The sequence below is a fragment of the Emydura macquarii genome, unplaced genomic scaffold (assembly GCF_026122565.2).
Source record: "Emydura macquarii macquarii isolate MOO-44397 ecotype Brisbane River unplaced genomic scaffold, CSIRO-AGI_Emac_v2 contig_1305, whole genome shotgun sequence".
NCBI classification, from domain to species: Eukaryota; Metazoa; Chordata; order Testudines; family Chelidae; genus Emydura; species Emydura macquarii.
Genome location: NW_027131442.1, coordinates 1144820 through 1163366, shown reverse-complemented (window position 1 = coordinate 1163366; position 18547 = coordinate 1144820). Strand labels below are relative to the sequence as shown.

The following is an 18547-nucleotide window of genomic DNA, read 5'->3' as shown; positions in this document are numbered from 1 at the left end:
GAAAATTGCTGTTGAATTGAGGGTCAATGTTCAGAGGCTCCCCCAAGAACATAGGGCCCATAAGCCATGTTATTCAGACAGCTTGCATAGCACATGCAAGATGCCACTGCAAGGCACAGATAACTGGTTTAGCTGGCCTTCAGCATCTGATTGACAGCAGAGGGACTCAGATTAAACACCAAGCATCCCTTCGTGGGACAGAGAAATAAGGGCTCCTGGTCTTCCCTGCAATGTAACACTGTCACATCTCCTGTGTCTCTCCTACTACAGCAAGTGGCCAGAGAACCCACCACCAGCTTGTGTGACCAGTTCTATTGGACACCAGCAATACAGAGAGTTGATGTCTAGGGCACGGACGCTTGAAGATGTTGGACAGAATAGGACTCATTGGCATTTATGCTGACAGAGTGCCCAGGCAAGGCTCTGGGAAGGGGCAAGGGGATGTGCGCTAGAATTAGAGTTAGCTTCTCTCCCTGAGATTAGCACGATCTTGACTTGGGATTGGTCACAGTAATGAGTCTGGGAGTGGGACACTGTTCCTACAGCAGCTTTGCTTGTAATGCTGGAAAGCACCAGTTACACTGTGCAGAGCAGAGATGAGAACTAGGAGTTTGACACTCAAGTTAGATAGTTTCTTCCAAGTCCTCTATTTTGAGTCATCTCAATTTAGTTGCCAGGATACCACGTGGGGAAACAAGACCGTGGTGCCTGGATCCCTTATGCTTTTGCCAGTACTGGATGGGTGAGCCATCATTTCTGATGTGCCCTAGCCCCACTCAGCACCAAGACTTCATTCTCTCCCTTTTTAAGAGAGGATTCCCAGGCTCTCTCTCCTTGGAGGCGACTCACCGTCCAGCGACCAGCACACAGATTCTGGATGGCTCCTGCTGAGGCCTCTAGGACAGCAGGGGTCTTGCTCTCCTTCAACAGTGAGATATATATCCGGACTACTTCTGGTTGGAAGAGGAGCTCATACCCTAGAGAGAGAGACCGGGAGTGGCAGGTAGCAGTTATCAGGGTTAAGCAGGCAAGCATAAGCAATGGCCTATCAAAGTAGGTTAGACAATAGACATCAGGTGTATGTTTTGCCTCCCCCCTCCCCATGTGACTAGAAGTATATAAACCAGATTTAGTTTTTAACCAATTGTCTCATTGTTCCACAGCACTGGAAACCCAGACAGCACAACACTGTGGCTGGCACTCCAACACTAGCCCAGATAGTTACTTCAGGCAATGAAGTGGTGTGACTGCAGTTCAAGCAGCAGAGCACTTAGATTTTAAAATATTTTAGCAACTAAGATTACTAATAAAGGGTAAGGTTTGGCATTCAATGCGGAGTGCCCCTTTAAGCCTGTCCTCTTACACCAGGCCAGGCCAGATTTAGGCATGGTAATGGTCACAGAAGCCAACCACAGCAGTGTCTGAAAGCTTAATACAGGGAGAAGAGGGGTGACTCAAGTCTCATCACCAGGGGAGCCTCTTGGCACCTAGTGAACTAGTTCAAACAACTGTAATGTTTACAGAAGCCTTTCCCGCCTACACACGAGCACGCCAAGGACACTTCACCAGCGTTCCATGCACAGCCACAACTGTACTAGCTCAGAACAGGTCTTCAAAACTAGATCAGCTGGAAGCACTGGGGTTTGCAGTGTCATCCAGGTGACCCTTCCACAATGCAGGAAGAAAAAAAGGTTTGGTTTCCAGTTCTGCAAAGTGCTTTACTGAAAAAGTCATCTGCCCAGTGTTTGATTAGGGTACAGAGTCTCCTGAGCACATATTCCTTTTTTGGAGTAGGGGTAGCAGAGTTCCATTTGAAAAAATCATTTTTAAAAATAGCCTTTTTGAAAGGCCAAGTTTCTAAAAGAAGAAGTGGTTTCTGAATGTTCTCACTGGTGTCAAAAATGGAGAGAGAGTTTTTAGGTTTGTTTCTTCTCCACTCCCCATTTTTCAATGAGGAACAAGGAACAGCCAAAAACAGGTTAGAAACTGAATATATTGCAGATTTTTGAACAAAGCTCTTTGAATTTTCAAACAGACAGTTTTCACTCTGTGGGTTTCAAACCCTGTACCTTTCCCAGCCAGTTCTAATTCTGAATGCCTGGAGCTTCTGGAGTTTAACACTCACTATTTGTTTTACAAATGTGTAATATGCACAGAGCCTTCCTGGTTTCAAAAGAATCAAGGATGTTTGCCAACACCACCATGCACTGTTTTGCACAGCAGGAAAGTTAAAATTAACAGTAGCTGCTAGATACTTGACTATACAGTTATACCTTTGTCATGGCCTTACTTTACCTAGATCACGTGGCTCCAGTCACCCATGGTGACTATCTACTCTCCCACACACACCCCAAATCACTGTAGTATCCAAGCACTTCAATCTTTAGTGTACTTAGCCTCAGTTCCCAATCTGTACAAGGGATAACAGCACTCCCCTGCCTCACAGGGGTGTTTAGGGTAAGTGACTTTCCCAAGGCCACAGCATGACAGCAAGAAACTGAATCTAAGTCCTAAGCCAGTGCCCTGACCACTGCACCATCCTCCCTCTTATACTGCATTAGGCAGCATTTACTTTAGTGAAATGAGTTGTCTGAATCTCCACCCCTCATAAAATAAGTCTTGATTTAACTAGCTTCTATTTAATGGACTCAGATAAAATCACCAGGAGCTGGGGGAGGAGAGAAGGTAGAGCAAATACACCTGGAAGTATACCTTTTGCAGGGCTTGTTCTTTTGGGAAAGTCCACTATATCAGCACCAGGATCTTCTAGAGGTTTTTTACCTTCAAATGAATAAGAGGAGTGAATACAAGGTATTAGCATGGCTTATTCCACCTCCTCCCAGCTCAACTCCTCATTCCACTTGCTCCAATTCTCTCACTAATCAGAACAAAACCCAGAGGTGCTGTTGGGATCATGTGGGCATCTCCTATAGAGAGCATATTCCTTAGCCAATGCCAGAACATCTGCCCCACATGCACTCACTGGGAAGGGGACAGAAGACAGAACCCAATAAATCACCACCATGTAAGGGGGGGGGAAAACCAGACAAGAGCGTACTCACCTCTGGAGAACCACTCGTCTATTGGCGAAGCGAACAAAAGGACAGGAGAGAGAAGAAGCAGGAGAGGATAGATGCCAACAGGATCGCAGGGTGGTTTGGCAGGAAAGCAAGCAGAATGGAGAAAAAAATAAAAAAAATAAAACAGGAGATGGGAAAGGCCTGGAGTTAGTGGAGATTCTTCAGTCACCTTCCTGACAACACAGCACATCAACCCACCACAAGGCCTTGAACCTCAAGGGCTAGAGACGCAGATGCGGATAGGGCAGTCTCACTGCTGTTACGAGAAGTCTTGGGAAAAGCAGTGATTTAGTCTTCTTGCTAGAGACTGTTTGAGCATGATAAGCAGCTTCATTTTTCTCCCGACTAAGACAGGAATGAAAGAGGTTGCCTATCATACCTTTGCCTTTCTTGGCACCAAAACAGCTGGCAGCATGAGGCCCAGTGTTATTGGAAGGGTTAAGGGGTGTCTCCTGATAGCGCTCGGCGTGTGGGATCTCACGGTGGACTTGGTACGATAGATTCCGCAGCAGGCAGACACAGTTCTCCACCAGCTAAGAGGGGGAGTAGAGAAGGCAGAGTCATTCACAATGACACACCTAGCTTACTGATCACCTGATACTTCAGAGCCATAAGGGAGGGTGAAGGTTCAAGGGTCACAAGAGGATGTAGCAACGGTTTGGCTTAAGGCAGTAGCTCTGCAGCGCTTCCACACTTTTGGCCACTGCTTAAGACTATTTCATCATTGACCTCTCTTCCCAAACTTCAGATCTCTCACCCTGCTGCTTGATCCTCAGAATGTACTTTGTTCTGCGGGCACCAAGGGCTCTGTAGCCTGCTGGTGATCAGCCCATGGACCAGAGTTTGGATACCATTAATTCAGAGCAGCCTTATCTTTGTGCTCAATCCAGGCTTCAAAACTCATTCTGAAACTCAGTCCCCCCACACCCGTCAAAACATCAGGTAGCTCCAGAATCTCTCCTTCCCTCGAAGAGAGCGGATGCTGAAAAGGAGGGAGGAGAGTCACAGGAAGGAGAAGCAGTGACTGAAGACAGGTCAGAACAACATCTCTTCCTACAGGCACCAGCAGGAACAAAAAGCAGAACCAGATGTCAGCACAGGTTCTGTGCTGGCCCTGCAGCATGCTCCCAACTATTGGAGATAGGAACAGTATTTCTCCTTTACCTTGCTGTCGCAGTCTTTCTGGCCAATCTCTGACTGGACAATGTATATCAGGGCATCCACCAACCCTTCACACTCGCGCAGTTTCCGACGAGCCTCACTCCGCTCAGAGCTCACATTTCTAGAGGGGAAGAGCACGTGGAAGGGTGAGACGGACGTAATGGCAGCACTTCAGAATGAGAGACAGACTAGATGGCTCCCTAACCGTGCTCCTAACCTCTCCAACAAGCTGAACCACCCAAGACCCTCCTGGACTTAGAGAAGGACTGAGCTAGAAAAGCCATAAGAGGCACATGAGGGATCCATCGTGCATCAGAGAAGGAAATCAATACCTTCCCATCACCAGCACCACCACGGAGTTCTGCATCTGTCATCCAGATGCCCAGGCTAGGAATCCCCCTTTCCCCAAAGAGCTAAGGTGAAGAAGAAACCATCCTTCTCCCTAGGGTGGGAGGGGAATTCCAGTTACAGCAAAAAGCTCAGCTCGAGGTGCCCCAGGCACAGACGCCACCTTCCCGTCACCTCTCCCGCATACCTAAGGCAGCCAGCCGTGTTGGTGAGCACCGACTCCCACTCTATGTGGCGTGGTTTGGAGTCCTCGTTAGGCTCTCTTTCCCAGCCGGAGCGCGGGATGATGACTTCATCAGTGAGGGCGTGCAGTGCGTGGTCCACGATGGCCATCTTTATCGAGTCATGAGAGGAGAGATTCCACAACGTCCCTGAGACGGAGCAAACGCATCTGGTGAGATCAAGGCTCTGCACAGGCCCCCCTCCCCTGGCAGCCATTCCCAGCCTGCCCATTACCTGTGATGACCTCAGTGAGGTCCATGTCACGGGCCTTGCGCAGCAGCCGCACCAGGGCAGGGACGCCATCGCAGTTCTTGATGGCAATCTTGTTGTCCTGGTCTCGGCCAAAGGAGATGTTTTTGAGCGCCCCGCAGGCCCCGTAGTGCACCTCCTTCTTGGGGTGGTCCAGGAGCCCCACCAGCACCGGGATGCCCTTCAGCTTGCGCACCTCCGTCTTCACCTTGTCGTTGCGGTAGCACAGGTGCTGCAGGTAGGCCGCCGCATTAGACTTCACTGCATCTAGCCGAAAGCTCAGCATGGCAATCACCTCAGGCAGCTCTGGCTGGCGCCAGTTGGCTGGCAAGGGCCCTCCCTTCCGCAGGCTGTCCAGGCTCGCCAGGCTGCCCCGCTCATGCTGGGCCAGTGGGGCCCAGTAGTACTGGTCAGGGGCCACGTCATCCACCAGCATGTCCTCATAACTCCTGCAGAGAGGAGGGGACAGAGTTAGAAAGAGGAACAGAGCACGAGCTCCATGAAGAAGAGCAGACTTCAGTCTCCAGCTCCTAGCACTGGAAACAGCAGAACCAGAGAGGTTACCAAAAGAAGTTGCATTTTGAGACTAGGACTGACAACTCTAGAAACTGTAGGCCTCTGCAAAGGTAGCATCGGCATCTCCGCACCCAGGCTCCCTAGACTAGAGAGTCCCTTTCCTCCTCTCCAGAAGGACAATTCAGTCTTCATGGTTCTTGGCTTCTACCATGAACCTTCTCCATGACAATTCCAGTGAAGGGGGCCAGATGTGGGTTTCTGTCATACCTACATCAGTCTGCTAGGAGCTGTACTGTGGCCAGCCAGTTCCACACATCTTCCCTCCCACCCCAGCCCCTCAACCCCAAGCCATGTGACAGGAACACCTTCCTTTGCCTGGACAGAGAAATGTACGATAGTGGGATGCACTGTCCAGAGCAATGGCAGCTCCTCTTTCTTCTCTGCCCTTTAAACAAACTAGACAGATTGGGGCAGCATCTTACTGTGCTTACAGCACCTGACACAATGGGGCCCTGATCTCAGTTGCTGCTTCTGTGCGCTACATTAGCATGTCTCAAGATTATCCTCAGCAACCCTAGGATCACTAGCAGCAGCTCTGCCTTAAGGTGGCTCTCCTGAACAGTTCCAGCCTCTACCCACAAGAGGGCAAACTGGCACCTCTAATGTAAATCCAGAGAAATTAGAGCCGGAAACAATTTATTAGATCATCAAGCCTGCTCTCCCCACCCTAGGGAAAGATCACTCCCATTGAGCATTCTCCAGAGCTGGATCAGGCTGGTTCTAAGTGTTTTGTGCAAAGAGGAATATTACACAGAGTCATTAAGTGGGTACAGACTCCTATTATGTACCTGGGTCAGATTTCAAGGGCACATACTTCCTATGGGACATAATAAAGTGCAACACTGATGCTGCATCAAGACATTCACTTCCTCCATTTGCCAGGAGTCACTACACAGTGATTATGAATATACTAACAGGCACAGCTTAGGTTTCTTGACAAAGTGCGCCGAGAAGCCAAATGTGGACAGATATTTTCATGTAACTAATTTCACATTTCAAATCCCCACCTGGGGTGGGGGAGACTTACAAAGCAAACGTTCTCCCTGAACAGAATGGGGCTCTGATCCTAACCTAGGCGCTAATGCAATACAAAGTTACTGCGTGAGAATTAGCAAGGGAAAAGCCTATAGGAATGTCAGCTTTGTGGTTACAGCACTGGCTGGTACTCTGGAGATCTCACATCAGTTCCCAGTCCTGCCAAACACGGTCACTCTGGCCAAGTCTCTTCACATCTAGGCTACCCCTCTTCTGTAGAGTGGAGGAACAAGACTTCTCTCACCCTTTTAGTTGTCCATTTAGGACTGCATGCTCGGAGGCAGGGGCTGTCTGCTGTAGGTATGGTGCCTAGCAAAATAGAGCCCTAAGTCATCCGGAGCAATACTGACCAGTCCTACCGTTACTCCTTGCAAGATGCTGATAGAGAAAGAAAATGGCACATATGCTGATGAGTCCATTCTGTTAACTCCTTCAACTGCGTCAGGTTTGTTTCAATCCCTAAAATGTTGCAATTAAATTTACCATCCCAGGCACAAAAATATCCTGCTTGCCTGCCCTTTTACCATCAGAACACAAAAAGGTATTTTTGTCTGTCAAAAAACCCCTCACCCTGGACAAAAGCTTCACATGCTTGTGACTTGGACTGCAGAGGTCAGAAGCCTGGCTTAAAAGTAAATCCAGTCTTAAGAAAGTGGTTGCAAGAAGATGCTGCTTAAAATGCCTTGCATGTGCAATACCCATACAATGCAGTGCCCACAGGTGTTTTACCAAGACCTCTGGATAGCAGTGTCGGCCAGTCCTGAAACATAGCAGCACAGCTATGTCAATATAAGCCCTAGTATAGACATACCTATGCAGGCAAGAAGTCTTATGCCAATGTAGTTGTGTCTTGGAGACCTAGTGTAAGCGATGCCAGCAGAAACCATTTTATGCCATGCTGTATAAGCTGCACCTACACTAGGAGAGTTCGCCGGTATAGCTATGCCTGCAAAATTTTTCTAGCTTAGACAAGGTCCAGCTAGGTCCTGTACTGTAGGTCAGCTTTGCCTATAGGAGTATTTGGCAGATTGTGTAGTTGTCTCTTTGCATCTGATCAAGCGTAGATGTGTCCACTCCCAGGGGTGGAGTAGATATCTCCTTGGGATGAAAGTAACTGTATGAATACTGGCAGCACAGAGGTCACCTGCTACTTAATGCCGTTCCACGTAGTAGCAGTCTGCTACAAGAAGTGCCAAGACTTCTAGCTCTGGGTATCTTCAACAACTACACCAGTCAAGTCTGCTGCTGTTGGTTTGAGATTCAGGTCTTATATTACAACCATGGATCATCGAGTGTTTCTGACTCCACTCACTGGCGACCATGCTAGATCTGTATTAGCCAGAAGGAGTAACGGTCTGAGCAGTGGTGAAGCTTCAGGTCAGACCAGTTACTCCTGTTGGGGTGGCAATTCTGTTTATGAGCCACTTTGGAAGCCATTTTGATGGAGCCAGAACTCACCAATGGAGATTTTGCTGCTTTGCCACCAGTGGTCACACTGTAATCCTGTACCCCACAGCCACTGACCATGGCACCTCAACACCTCAGTGTCACAGGGCGTACAGAAATGGCCAAGGCTGACGTGGCAGTCAGTCAGTGACAGAAGGCTGAGGCTCTAGCACCACAAGACGATCCCAGTAACAAGCCACACAGTAGACCAGGGATGTCAAACTCGCTGACGGTGACGGACCAAATTCTCAAACTGCACTTCACAGGGGCCATGCATTACCCTCCGCCGAAAAATTCGGGCCATCTTCCCCTTTTCGGCAGCACAGCATCAGCCCTTTTCAGCGGCGGGATTTCACGGGGGACCGTGTTGCCAGACTGAGTGCATTGCCCCTTTAAGGGATTTTTCTGCATCCGGCATCGACGCTTTAAGACATTTCATGGACTCTTAAACCAGCAATGCCGTAGGCAGAGAAATCTCTTTAAGTGCCAATGCCCTCACTTTGGGCGGCAGCACGTCTAAAAAAAAACAAAAAACTGGCCAGACGCGGGCCAGATCAAAAAGGTTCCTGGGCTGGATGTTTGACACCCCTGCTGTAGATCGTTTGTTCCTATGCCATGGCTGTGGTCAGGACAGAGTACTGCTTGAGTGTTACATCTGTGAACCCCAGTTCAGCTGGGTATAAAGCATCCACCCTAAGCTGGGCTGCATCAGGACACTGGCAGTTCAGAATGCCTCTTGCTACAGTGAAAGGTCAACTTGTTTCAACTGATTCAGGACAGGCCAAGCGTTTCCATGGGAAAGTGAAGGAGGAAAGAATTCATCTTCCACAATGCTTTCATCTCATTTAGTTCCGCCTCCTGAGGTTTTGTGCATGCTAACAAGCTGCATCTAGACACACGAGGTGGACCCATGTCCTTCATGGCAGATTATAGCCAAGTAAAGACACTAGGCACATTGAGAGGGGATTGTTAATGACATCCTTCAGGAGGGCAACTTGCCAAGCTCGCTTCAAAGCAAGTAATGGTTAGGCCCTTGCTCAAGACAAACAGCTCAGGGTTGTTAATCTTGCCAGCTACCAGCCCTAAAAGTGGGAGCGATGAGACAAAGGTAATTGAGATTGTGGTGATGAGCCAACTCCAACAATGCTTGGATTCCATGAATTTCTGCGATCCTTATCAGCCAGTCTGGGGATAAAACCGAGCCCATTCCATAGCGGGGAAGCTGGAGGACAAGGGCAGGGCAGTCATAGACAGTTTGCACACCAGTGATGACAGAGTCAGATGACGGTTGGCTGCCAGGAGCAAGGATACAGACTTTGAGCGACCCTTCAGCGAGTTCAGTCCTTCCCAGAGAAGAGCCCATGGTGGTGTATTAGGAGACAGCTTCTTCGCCCCAGAGCCTGCCCCCACAGAACTCATTAGCACCTCTTCCTCTTTGGTGTCTGCATGAAGCCACCAGTGGGCTTGAGAGCCCTTTGGGGCTGCTGCAGCAACCCCAAAAACACTTGGCTGCATCCTTCCTGTCACTGAGTATGGATCTTACAGACCCCCAGACTGACAGAGAGGGGGACCTGGATTGAAGAGAGGCTGCTGCTCAGTCTAAGTAAGAAGGCATCAAAATGCCAGAGTCCTAAAAGGAAGCAGACCAGATTACTCAGGAGAGATTCCTCATCCCCAGTCCATCCTCCAGACTTGCCAATTTGAGCCCTTTAAGTGGCAGGGTTTCTCCCGTTTAGAATTCACTCCCCTTGGCAGCCCAGAGCTGGAGCTAAGGGACTTCAGTGCCCAGAACGATGGCTGGCTCAGCATCCAGTTAACCTCTCCTGCCTTTATAGTGTCATTCTCTGTAAAGACAGACCAGCTCTACAGCAATGTGCATGCTAGGAATTTTGCTGAGCGTTCAGGTTTAGGGCTCAGATCCCCTCAGTCAGTCACATAGCAGCACCCGGGCAGTGAGAACCTACAGCATCTCAGCTAAAAGCAGCAGAGACCCTTGGACAAAGCCAGCGCCTTGCCACAGATTTTACACACTAGCGCAGGATGGCGCATCAAATACTTAAGATCGCATCAAGGTGCAGGAAATAGTTTCCTGTTGGGATGTTCTTGTCTGGTGCCCTTCCTCACCTTGGCACCTCAGTTTACTCTGTGTAGTAGTACATTAGCAGCCCTCCTAGGGTGCTACAGGGTCACAGGAGCAGCAATGCCACAGACTTTTACAGGCTCCTAGAATATCTAGTCAAAGAATCACTTGGCTAATCAGCTAGGGAAAAGACTGAACTGCCTATGGGACCAAACTGCTATTGTCAGACTGATTTGACAGTTTGTCCCCTAACCTCCTACATGGTGTTCCTTCAGTGGGATGCGGGGAGGAGAGGGATACACCCCAAGGTGAACCAGGAACCACTTGTCCAATAATCCTCCTCCAGCCTGAAACCTCACGTGCTATGAACCTAGGATCCCAGCTCAGTGGTCTTACAAGCTTAAGCCAACGCTACACAGAGATGAGGTCCAGGTCTTTGCATCAATACACAGCAACAGCAGATTCGGTGCTGCTGTGCAGTGATGCAGAGGCATAATACACAATGCAGCCTTTGCTAACAAACTATTATTTTGTTCTACCCAAATGGACCCAGGCTTACAGGACTTGGGCACCCTGCCAGTTTGACGGAGGTTATTTTGACAGTGCAAAGGGGAAGAGATCAAGAAGCCCCAAGACTCCGAATCAGTCCTTTTCCCCCCCCTTCCTTAAACTTTGCCTAACATCAAAACAATGGGGCACATAATCAGACAGTATGTGCAGAACAAAAACCTCTGGACAGTGCATGATTGCTCTGTAGAGCTCCTTGCTGCAGGAGGTTAAATGCTGTAACTGCATAACTTTATCACCACCTAGATCAGCAGTTCAGCCTTTTCCCCATTTGCAGAACCCTAAAAAATGTCAAATGGAGATGTGGACCCCTTTGGAAGCCTTAGGCGGTCTGCAGACTCCCAGGGATCCACAGACCAGAGGTTGAGAACCACTGAACTAGCTAGCCAGAGCTATGATAATTCTGTCCAGATAGGCAAGAGTAAGAATCACACCCTCAACAAATATAGAAGCTATTGCTATGCACCTTCCGGAGGTTCACACCTTTGATGGAATCACCCACTGCTGAGCACTAAGGGGTGGGGAGAGAACTCAGAGGACCAGTGGTCTGCTACCATGTGTAAAACCTGCTGTTCCTACCTGAGTCTCCGCCTGGGGTCTGAAGGAGTCCCTGCCCGCCTGGCCGTGCCGTAGTCTTGCATCATCCCATAGTCCATGTCTTCGTAGCCAATACTGCGCTGGTCATCCTCCAGCCCGTATGGCTCTGGGTGAAAGCGGTTCAGGTCCACGTTGCTCCCACCTACCCGCACCTGTGGCTGGGGACCATAGACATCTTGACGGCTGGGGGCCCTGTAGCCATCCATGGAGGGACGGTAACGTTCATCGATACGGGTCACACGGGAGAGGCTGCCATAGCTGTGGTCGCTGCCAGGATAGCTTTCTTCATAGGGGCGACCATAGCCATCAGGGTAGTGGTAGTTGCGGGGGAGGGTGGCAGTGCCAGGCTGGCTCATGTAGCCGGCAGGTACACCGTTGCCATTCTTGCGGAAGTTCCTGTCCACTGTCTGGATGTAGTTATTGGGGACGGGAGAACCCTCCACAGGTAACCCATCCGGCCCAACAGGAACCTGCTGCACGGTCCGCGTGGTCACAGTCTTCACCACCTTCTTCACCTGCAGAGATGGGCAAACGGATGTGCTCTCAGATCACAAATGCAACGGTTGCAGATGCCCCTAAATCAGCCCAACCCCCCTGCTATCTCCGCCCTGGACTGCCAGGCTCTGCTCATGCGCCCCTCACTCTTGGGCAGTAGCCCCCACTCCCCGTTTCAGTTAATGGGGCTAGAGAAACGCGCAGAACCCCCAGAGAGTTTAGTACATATGCCATCTCACCAACTCCTGGGGAGAGCAGGCCAGAACTCTACCATTTCCCTTGGCGTCCCTCACCGTGGTCTCCGTGCGCCGAGTTGTCCCATCATCAGATGTCTCCACTGAGACAACTGACATGGCACCCTCTGGATCCTCCTCCATGGTGTAAGTCTCCTCCACAATCTGACCCGGGTCCTGCATCCTGGGGATCGTGCTGTACAGGTGGCGGTTACGGTCCTGGGGTAAAGGGAGAGACACCTCAAGTCATCCCAGATTGCAACCACCACCAAATCCCACCCACCAGAGAAGGGTGACCTTACCCCTACCTGCACCAAGAGAGGTTCTTACCACCTTCAGTGAAATCCCCGATTTGTCCAGGCAAGGAGGCTGGGGTCTCCACTGGATTTCTCTCCTAGCTAGAGCAGCATTTCCCAAATAGTAGGTTGCGGAGAAGGTCTAAGAAGGTCACCTGTCACTTGCCCCTCAGACCCCATTCTATTCTCACCAGCGCTAGGCTGGGACAGTAGGCAGCAGCAGCCTGGTGGCTATGATGGCCAGGCCAGGGAGAGGAGAGAAATGGGCTAGCTGGGGAAGCAAGAGCAAGGTGCTCTCCTCACCTTGATGCAGGGGAAGGCAGACTGCGTGGCCCCTTATTGGGAGGGGGATCTGTGTCGCTTGGTGTGTATGTCAGGGGGGCATAACAGAAATAAAAGGATCACAGAGCCTGGAGGGCTAGTGTGTTTTCTGTTGGATCCTGAATGAGACTAGAAGGCAAAGGAGTGATACAAAACTACAGGGATGTAGCAGGAGCCCTTACTAGAGTTCCCCCCCCCACACACACACGCGCACGCACTTTAAAGGAAAACCTCTGGGCTAGAGGAGGAGACTGGTTCTTTGCTGCTGTTGCTGTCCCCAGCCCCATGTACGTGGGTGACAGGAGAGCCCAGTTCTCTGGCACACAGGTTGGCCAGGTTAGATATATTCTGGAACCCAAGCCCCACCCTTCCAGGGCACAGGCCCTAGAAGTGAAATGGGAGGAGTGCCCAGGATGAAGGGATTTGGGGTAGGACTTTCTGCTGAAAGCAGTTAGCCAGAGGAGAGAGGCTTCCCTGGTACCTCTCTGCAGCCACCAAGAGCAGCAAATAAAAGCGTGCACCACAGCACAGAGGGATGGGGAATCCTTGCAGCTAACACCTGGAAAAATGGGTCCCCTCCACAAGGAGGAGAGAGCAGCCCCTGAGCCCCTGAACTGAGGCCTTGGCCCCCTGCAAGGGGTACCACCCCACCCCCCATGAGAGGGTCCCATTCCTCCCAGAAGGTCCTTTACCGGTGGTCCGTTGAGTTTCAAATCTGGAAATTTCTGCCTCTCCAGGTCAGCATCGCCCAGGAAACGGCCGTTCTGAAAACAAGCCACAACAGCACATTATGACGCTTCCCAGTCCATCACCCCATGTGTATCGTCCTTTTGCCTCCAAGCGAGAAAGGCCTGGCCAGGCCAACCTTGTGGTAAGTACTTCATCAGTGCAGTCCTCAAAAGGTGGAGTGGCCTCACACCTTAACCTCAGTTCCAGACTCGGCAGCAGCCAATGCCAGTGCCCCAGAGGTTAGCAGCAGGTAGTGGTGGTAAGACGAGCCAGGGTGATCCAGTGCCTCAAGATCTCAACCCCTTATCAGAAGCGGCAAGGTTTGGGCATGGTGCCCTCGAGATTTGTGCTACACAGCCAAGCAGGAGACAGATGCCGTTCCCCAGTCCAGTCTGGGGCATCCCCAGGAGAATTAGTAAGCAACTATCTCCAGTGTGCCATCCGCCAGACATCCCACACCAGATTATTCTGAACTCCATGCACTTCCTGCCACAGGGGCCAAGTCTCCTCCTGTGCATGCACACCCCAAGTCCACCACAGGGAGAAGAGACAAGACACTTCACATCTTATTTTGATGTGGGAGCCAGAGGCCACCAGATGACACACCCCAGCATCTCAAGGAGATTAGAGGGAACAGCATGGGGAGTCTAAAGCAGACCACAGAACATAATGGCTTTTCACTCCTTATGATCTTCTCTCTCACGCGTGCATGCACACACCCCCCTCCTCCCACTTACTGCCCAAGGAACCACCACCCTCTTTGAAGTATAGAAATCCACTCCTCTAACTCAAAGGGAAGCTGGGAAGTTTCTCAGTAGCACCAGTATCCTCAGCCAGACAACCAAACCCTGTGTGTGCAGCGCTGCCAGTGCGGCTGCCAACTGGCCCTTTCAAACAGGGCACTGAGGGTCTTGACTTCTTACCCCTTAATCAAAGGCGACAGACAAGGAGTGTAAAATAGCCACAAGAACAGAAAGGAGATGAAGCCAGATCCACCACACCAGGCAGCACAAGTTAAGAGCCCTGGAGATTCCAGCAGACTCTTCCCTCATTCCTTCCTGGCACTTGCCCCGTCCCATTTGACTACCCAGTGTTTAAAGGTGCTAGCCTGGGACTTCAGAGTAGGTTATCGAACCCAGGTCTCCACCAGACTGCACCTGCGTGACCCTGGGCAAGCCGTTCTGTCTCTCACCCTCAGCTCCATCCATACCAATGGGGTAACAGCAGCAATGCCTGCCTCGCAAGGCTAAGGGGCTGATAAATACATTGACGATTATGAGGTGCCCAGATACTGTGACACTGGGGGCCATATCAGAATGGGCTCTAGATTGGACTATAGCAACCCCCCCCCCCCCAGCTGCTGCTGCACCAGAGTGCCACTCACAGGCCCCTGTGGGAGTTCCTGGACTCTGCCTGCCACATCCCCAGGGTGGGAATTGGCAACACAGGCCACCAAGCTAGAGGGGTTATCAGGCCAGAACCCCAGGAGCCGCAGAGATGCCAGTACTTCCTGCCTCAACTAGTTAGAGCTTTTGGGGCAAGGTGGCCAGAGGCCTCTGATTTTCTGGACAAGGCTACACCTGTCCTTCCGATCCACCTCAGGACTCTACAGCATTATGGAGACTGGCCCATGCATGTTCACCCCTGCACACCAATCCTAGGCTCAGATGCATGCCCCCTCCTCCCCCGCCCACATACATCAGTGAGGGGGCAAGCGATGCCTCCTCACACCCCCAGACCTGCCGTGCATCTGGTAAGTGCTTACAGCAGTTTCTCAAATCCATTAGGTGCAGAGAAAATACCTGTGTGAGGGTGCCAGATGGGAGCGGGCAGGGGACACCCTTCACTCTGGGGCATCTCTGGTGGGAGGCAGACTCTCCTCCCGTGTCCACCACTGTACATGCCGGGGCAACAGAAAGGGCTCCGCCAAGCCGTGTGCCCACCTCTCCCAAGGGGGTTTTACCTGATGCCGGCGGGTAAGGGTGCCGTTGGCCATCGTCTGGCTGGCGTCCTGTGGGGAGACCCGGACACGCTCCAGCTGAGCCGAGACGTGGCGCCGCTCCTCCTCTAGTGCCCGGGTCAGCTTCTCAAACTGCGCCTCCTGCTCCTTGACGGAGGCCAGGATGCTGGCAGTTGACTCCACTTCCGAGTCGTCCATGGTGATGAGAGCCCCGCACAGGGGGAGGGAGGGCGTAGGGCACGGGGGGTGTGAGAGAACCAGCCTCAGACAGGGGGGAGAAAAAGGGGGAGGAGCCCCTCACTTCACGACATACAATTGGGAGAAGGAAGGAGAGAAGAGATCAGAAGAGACGGATGAAGTATCAGCCCCAAGGCCAGGTTCTCTCAGCATTGCAACAAAGAGCAAGTGTCAATTCTGCCATGCTTCCTAGGGAAGAGCAGCAGCTGGCCCAGTGTCACCTCCTCCTGCAGGAAAGCCTGATCTGTGCTCTGAGCCGCTCCTACCCTCAAGTCTAGGGATGAGACTTCCTTCTTTCATGAAGGCCTCACTAGGATAGGATCTATATGGGCAAGGCAATTCTGTCTCCAGCCCCTCTTCCCTCCCCTGAAGGGATCCAACCTTGACCAGGAGAGAAGCATGTGTAAGTGACCCAGAGGGAAGTCTCCAGAGCCAGTAATGCTTTATTCAAAGGGAGCCTCCCATCATGCCCCTCTCTCAATCTTGGGGGAAGGAAGGTCATCTCCTGGTGGGTGAGTGGGACAGTCCCAGGATGTGTGGTGATAAGCCTAGCTGGAATGGAGAGAAATGCTAGGATCTTTCACCAGCCAGAGCTGCTTCAAGTGAGTCGAGGCCCTTCAGGGTGGGTTTTGATCCAAGTTTTGGTGGGTGCTGGCTCTGGTAAGGTGAGTGGCTTCTTCCCACCTCACTGCCTGATGGAGGCAGAGTGCTGAGAGACCCAACCAATTTCAGGGTTTTATTCCTTCCCCCCCCCCATACACTGTTCCCCAAATGGGTCCCTGCCCCAGAAAGAATTCAGTATCCTGTTTGGCTCCCACAATCGACAATATGCATCTCAACCCAGTGAGACCTATGGACACTAGGACAATGTGTGCAGAGGGTCTTTAACACTAAATCCTAAAAGGGCAGGTGTCACTCAGCCCTCTGACCCCCATGTTCTGTATTTGCTGAGAATTACAAACAGTGAAAGAGGAGAAAACCCAAGATTTTAATTAAATATTAAAAGTTTTTCCATACACACCTGTAAGGAAGGAAGGTCGGTTTTGATTGGCTAAGGCACAGCACAGCCGGTCTAGACGCAAAAAATCATGGGAGAAGCAGCCCAGCCACCACCAGTGAGGAAGCAGGAGAAAAGAGAGCTGTGGAGACAGTGGGGTCGGGGAGGGGGAAAAATAAAACCAGTGAACATAACAAAGGGGAGGAGGGATGGAAGTAGAGAACAGGCTGGATCTGAACAGGGTGAAGGGGATTATGGGAGGGGACATGGAACTGTTTAATATGACTTTCAAGTACCATTTCCACCCGCTTCTGCAAGGGATGAGGATGATCTTGGGAGGAGAGAATGCCGCTCATCAAGGCCAGCTGTATGCACCTAGTGCAGCCTCCAACACAACACAGCAGATCTTTACCTCCTGCTGCAAACTGGCTCCACCAGACCTGCCCCAGTGCCGCTTACCCAATTCCACAGGTTGCTGGCTTCCACTACCTCATATGGTCATCGGGATGCACTCCCACTAGTTCACCAGGCCACATTAGCCCTTTACTGACACCATCAGCTCCCACAAACCCTGAGAAACCTGCACTAAAGTGGGCCCCTCTCCGCCACCCATCTCAGCATGCCTGCTAACAGGTTTTAGACAGACAGACATGAGGGAGGGCAGGCATGCAGGGACTAGTCCGGCCTCCGCACCAGCTGCCTTGGCTATTTTCCCACTCTCCCCAGTAAGGCACCAGTGTTGGAAAGTGGGCTACATGCAGGCTGTGTACCCAACATTACAAGGAAGATATATGCACTGTTTGAAGAACAGACACAGGGACAGGGAGTCTGTGCTGCATTCATACCCCCAAAGCATGCCCTGCCCACACCCCTGCTGATGCCCCTCAATCCCAACCCACTGCCCCTGCTATTCCAGCCCTGGGCTCCACCCACACCCCTCGACTCCAATATACAGCAAAGCCAGTTACTCCAGTGCACAGATCTCTAAAGCAGAGGCCTTCCAGTCATCTCACTTGTGACCAAGTAAAACCAAATCAGGCTTGCCCCCTTTTAGCAGGTCTTATTCCTTCATCATCCAAAGACCTTTTAAGACAGAACTGAAGCCAAGATAGCGACTGTATCAGACACTACAGCACAGAGTGCTGGGTGCACTCTGAGCCCAGCAAGAGATTTTTAATTTGCTTTGGAGACAGTCTGAATTGCATTTTAACATCTGGTGGCCTCCGCCCTGTAATCTTCTTTCACCAATAAAAAAATCCAGTTCTGCTGCTGGGCACATACTAAGCATGTGCAGAAGAGACCAGATATGAATACACACACCCATCCCACCAGCAATTGTCTCTTCTCCCAACACACAAGTCAGTTTGCTTTATCTTCCAGCACTCATCCTATTCCAGTTGGGTTGCAATGCAGCAAGCTGATAAGTTTTGCAGGTACCTAGGGGCTTTGGCCAGGGGAGGGAGATTCCAGTATATGAACTAGAAACTACCAGGAGCCCAGCTACTAGCATTACGCAATATCAAGATCTCTGCTTTAGTGTAAAGAGTCTGATGTCGCAAGCCTTCCCGATTAAGAAAACCTTTGAGACATATCTTGATGCTGCAACACCTGCCTGGGTGCACAGAACGCCGGACAAAGCTCAGGGAGGAGGAGGGGGGCATACAACAGTTTTATCATGGCTTGCCAGAATGGTCTCATTGGGACACCCCCCCAGCCTCTGCTGCTCAATGGGAGAGCACTCTCTCCTCCAGGAGGGAGCCTTTCCACATGCAGACTGGGTTGTGGTTTTGGGGTGGGAGAGAGGCCCCAGTCTGTCCAGAGAGGAGTGATTGCAGGCCACCTGCCAGCCCCAAATGGTTGGTGCGGGCAACTTTCCACTGCAACTCTAAGCCAGGGCAAGGAATGAGCCCCATGGGCT

At 51.2% G+C, this 18547-nt stretch overlaps 1 protein-coding gene across 7 annotated transcripts in view; it reads right to left on the bottom strand.

Annotated features, from left to right (window-relative positions):
• The window catches only part of CTNND1 (catenin delta 1), a 45974-nt gene that overhangs the window by 6197 nt on the left and 21230 nt on the right, over window positions 1-18547 (bottom strand). For 4 of the 7 annotated variants that reach the window (XM_067550617.1, XM_067550620.1, XM_067550621.1 and 1 more), the window contains 12 exons: window positions 16654-16771; window positions 15399-15695; window positions 13399-13470; window positions 12150-12308; window positions 11344-11876; window positions 5046-5509; window positions 4777-4960; window positions 4245-4362; window positions 3460-3613; window positions 3063-3080; window positions 2713-2781; window positions 850-977 (listed from right to left, as the gene is read on the bottom strand). In XM_067550617.1, the coding sequence (XP_067406718.1) occupies window positions 850-977; window positions 2713-2781; window positions 3063-3080; window positions 3460-3613; window positions 4245-4362; window positions 4777-4960; window positions 5046-5509; window positions 11344-11876; window positions 12150-12308; window positions 13399-13470; window positions 15399-15593 (2094 nt within the window). In that variant the 5' untranslated portion in view covers window positions 15594-15695; window positions 16654-16771. The remainder of the gene's footprint in view (window positions 1-849; window positions 978-2712; window positions 2782-3062; window positions 3081-3459; window positions 3614-4244; window positions 4363-4776; window positions 4961-5045; window positions 5510-11343; window positions 11877-12149; window positions 12309-13398; window positions 13471-15398; window positions 15696-16653; window positions 16772-18547) is intronic. The other 3 variants (XM_067550623.1, XM_067550622.1, XM_067550619.1) reach the window with 2 other exon arrangements.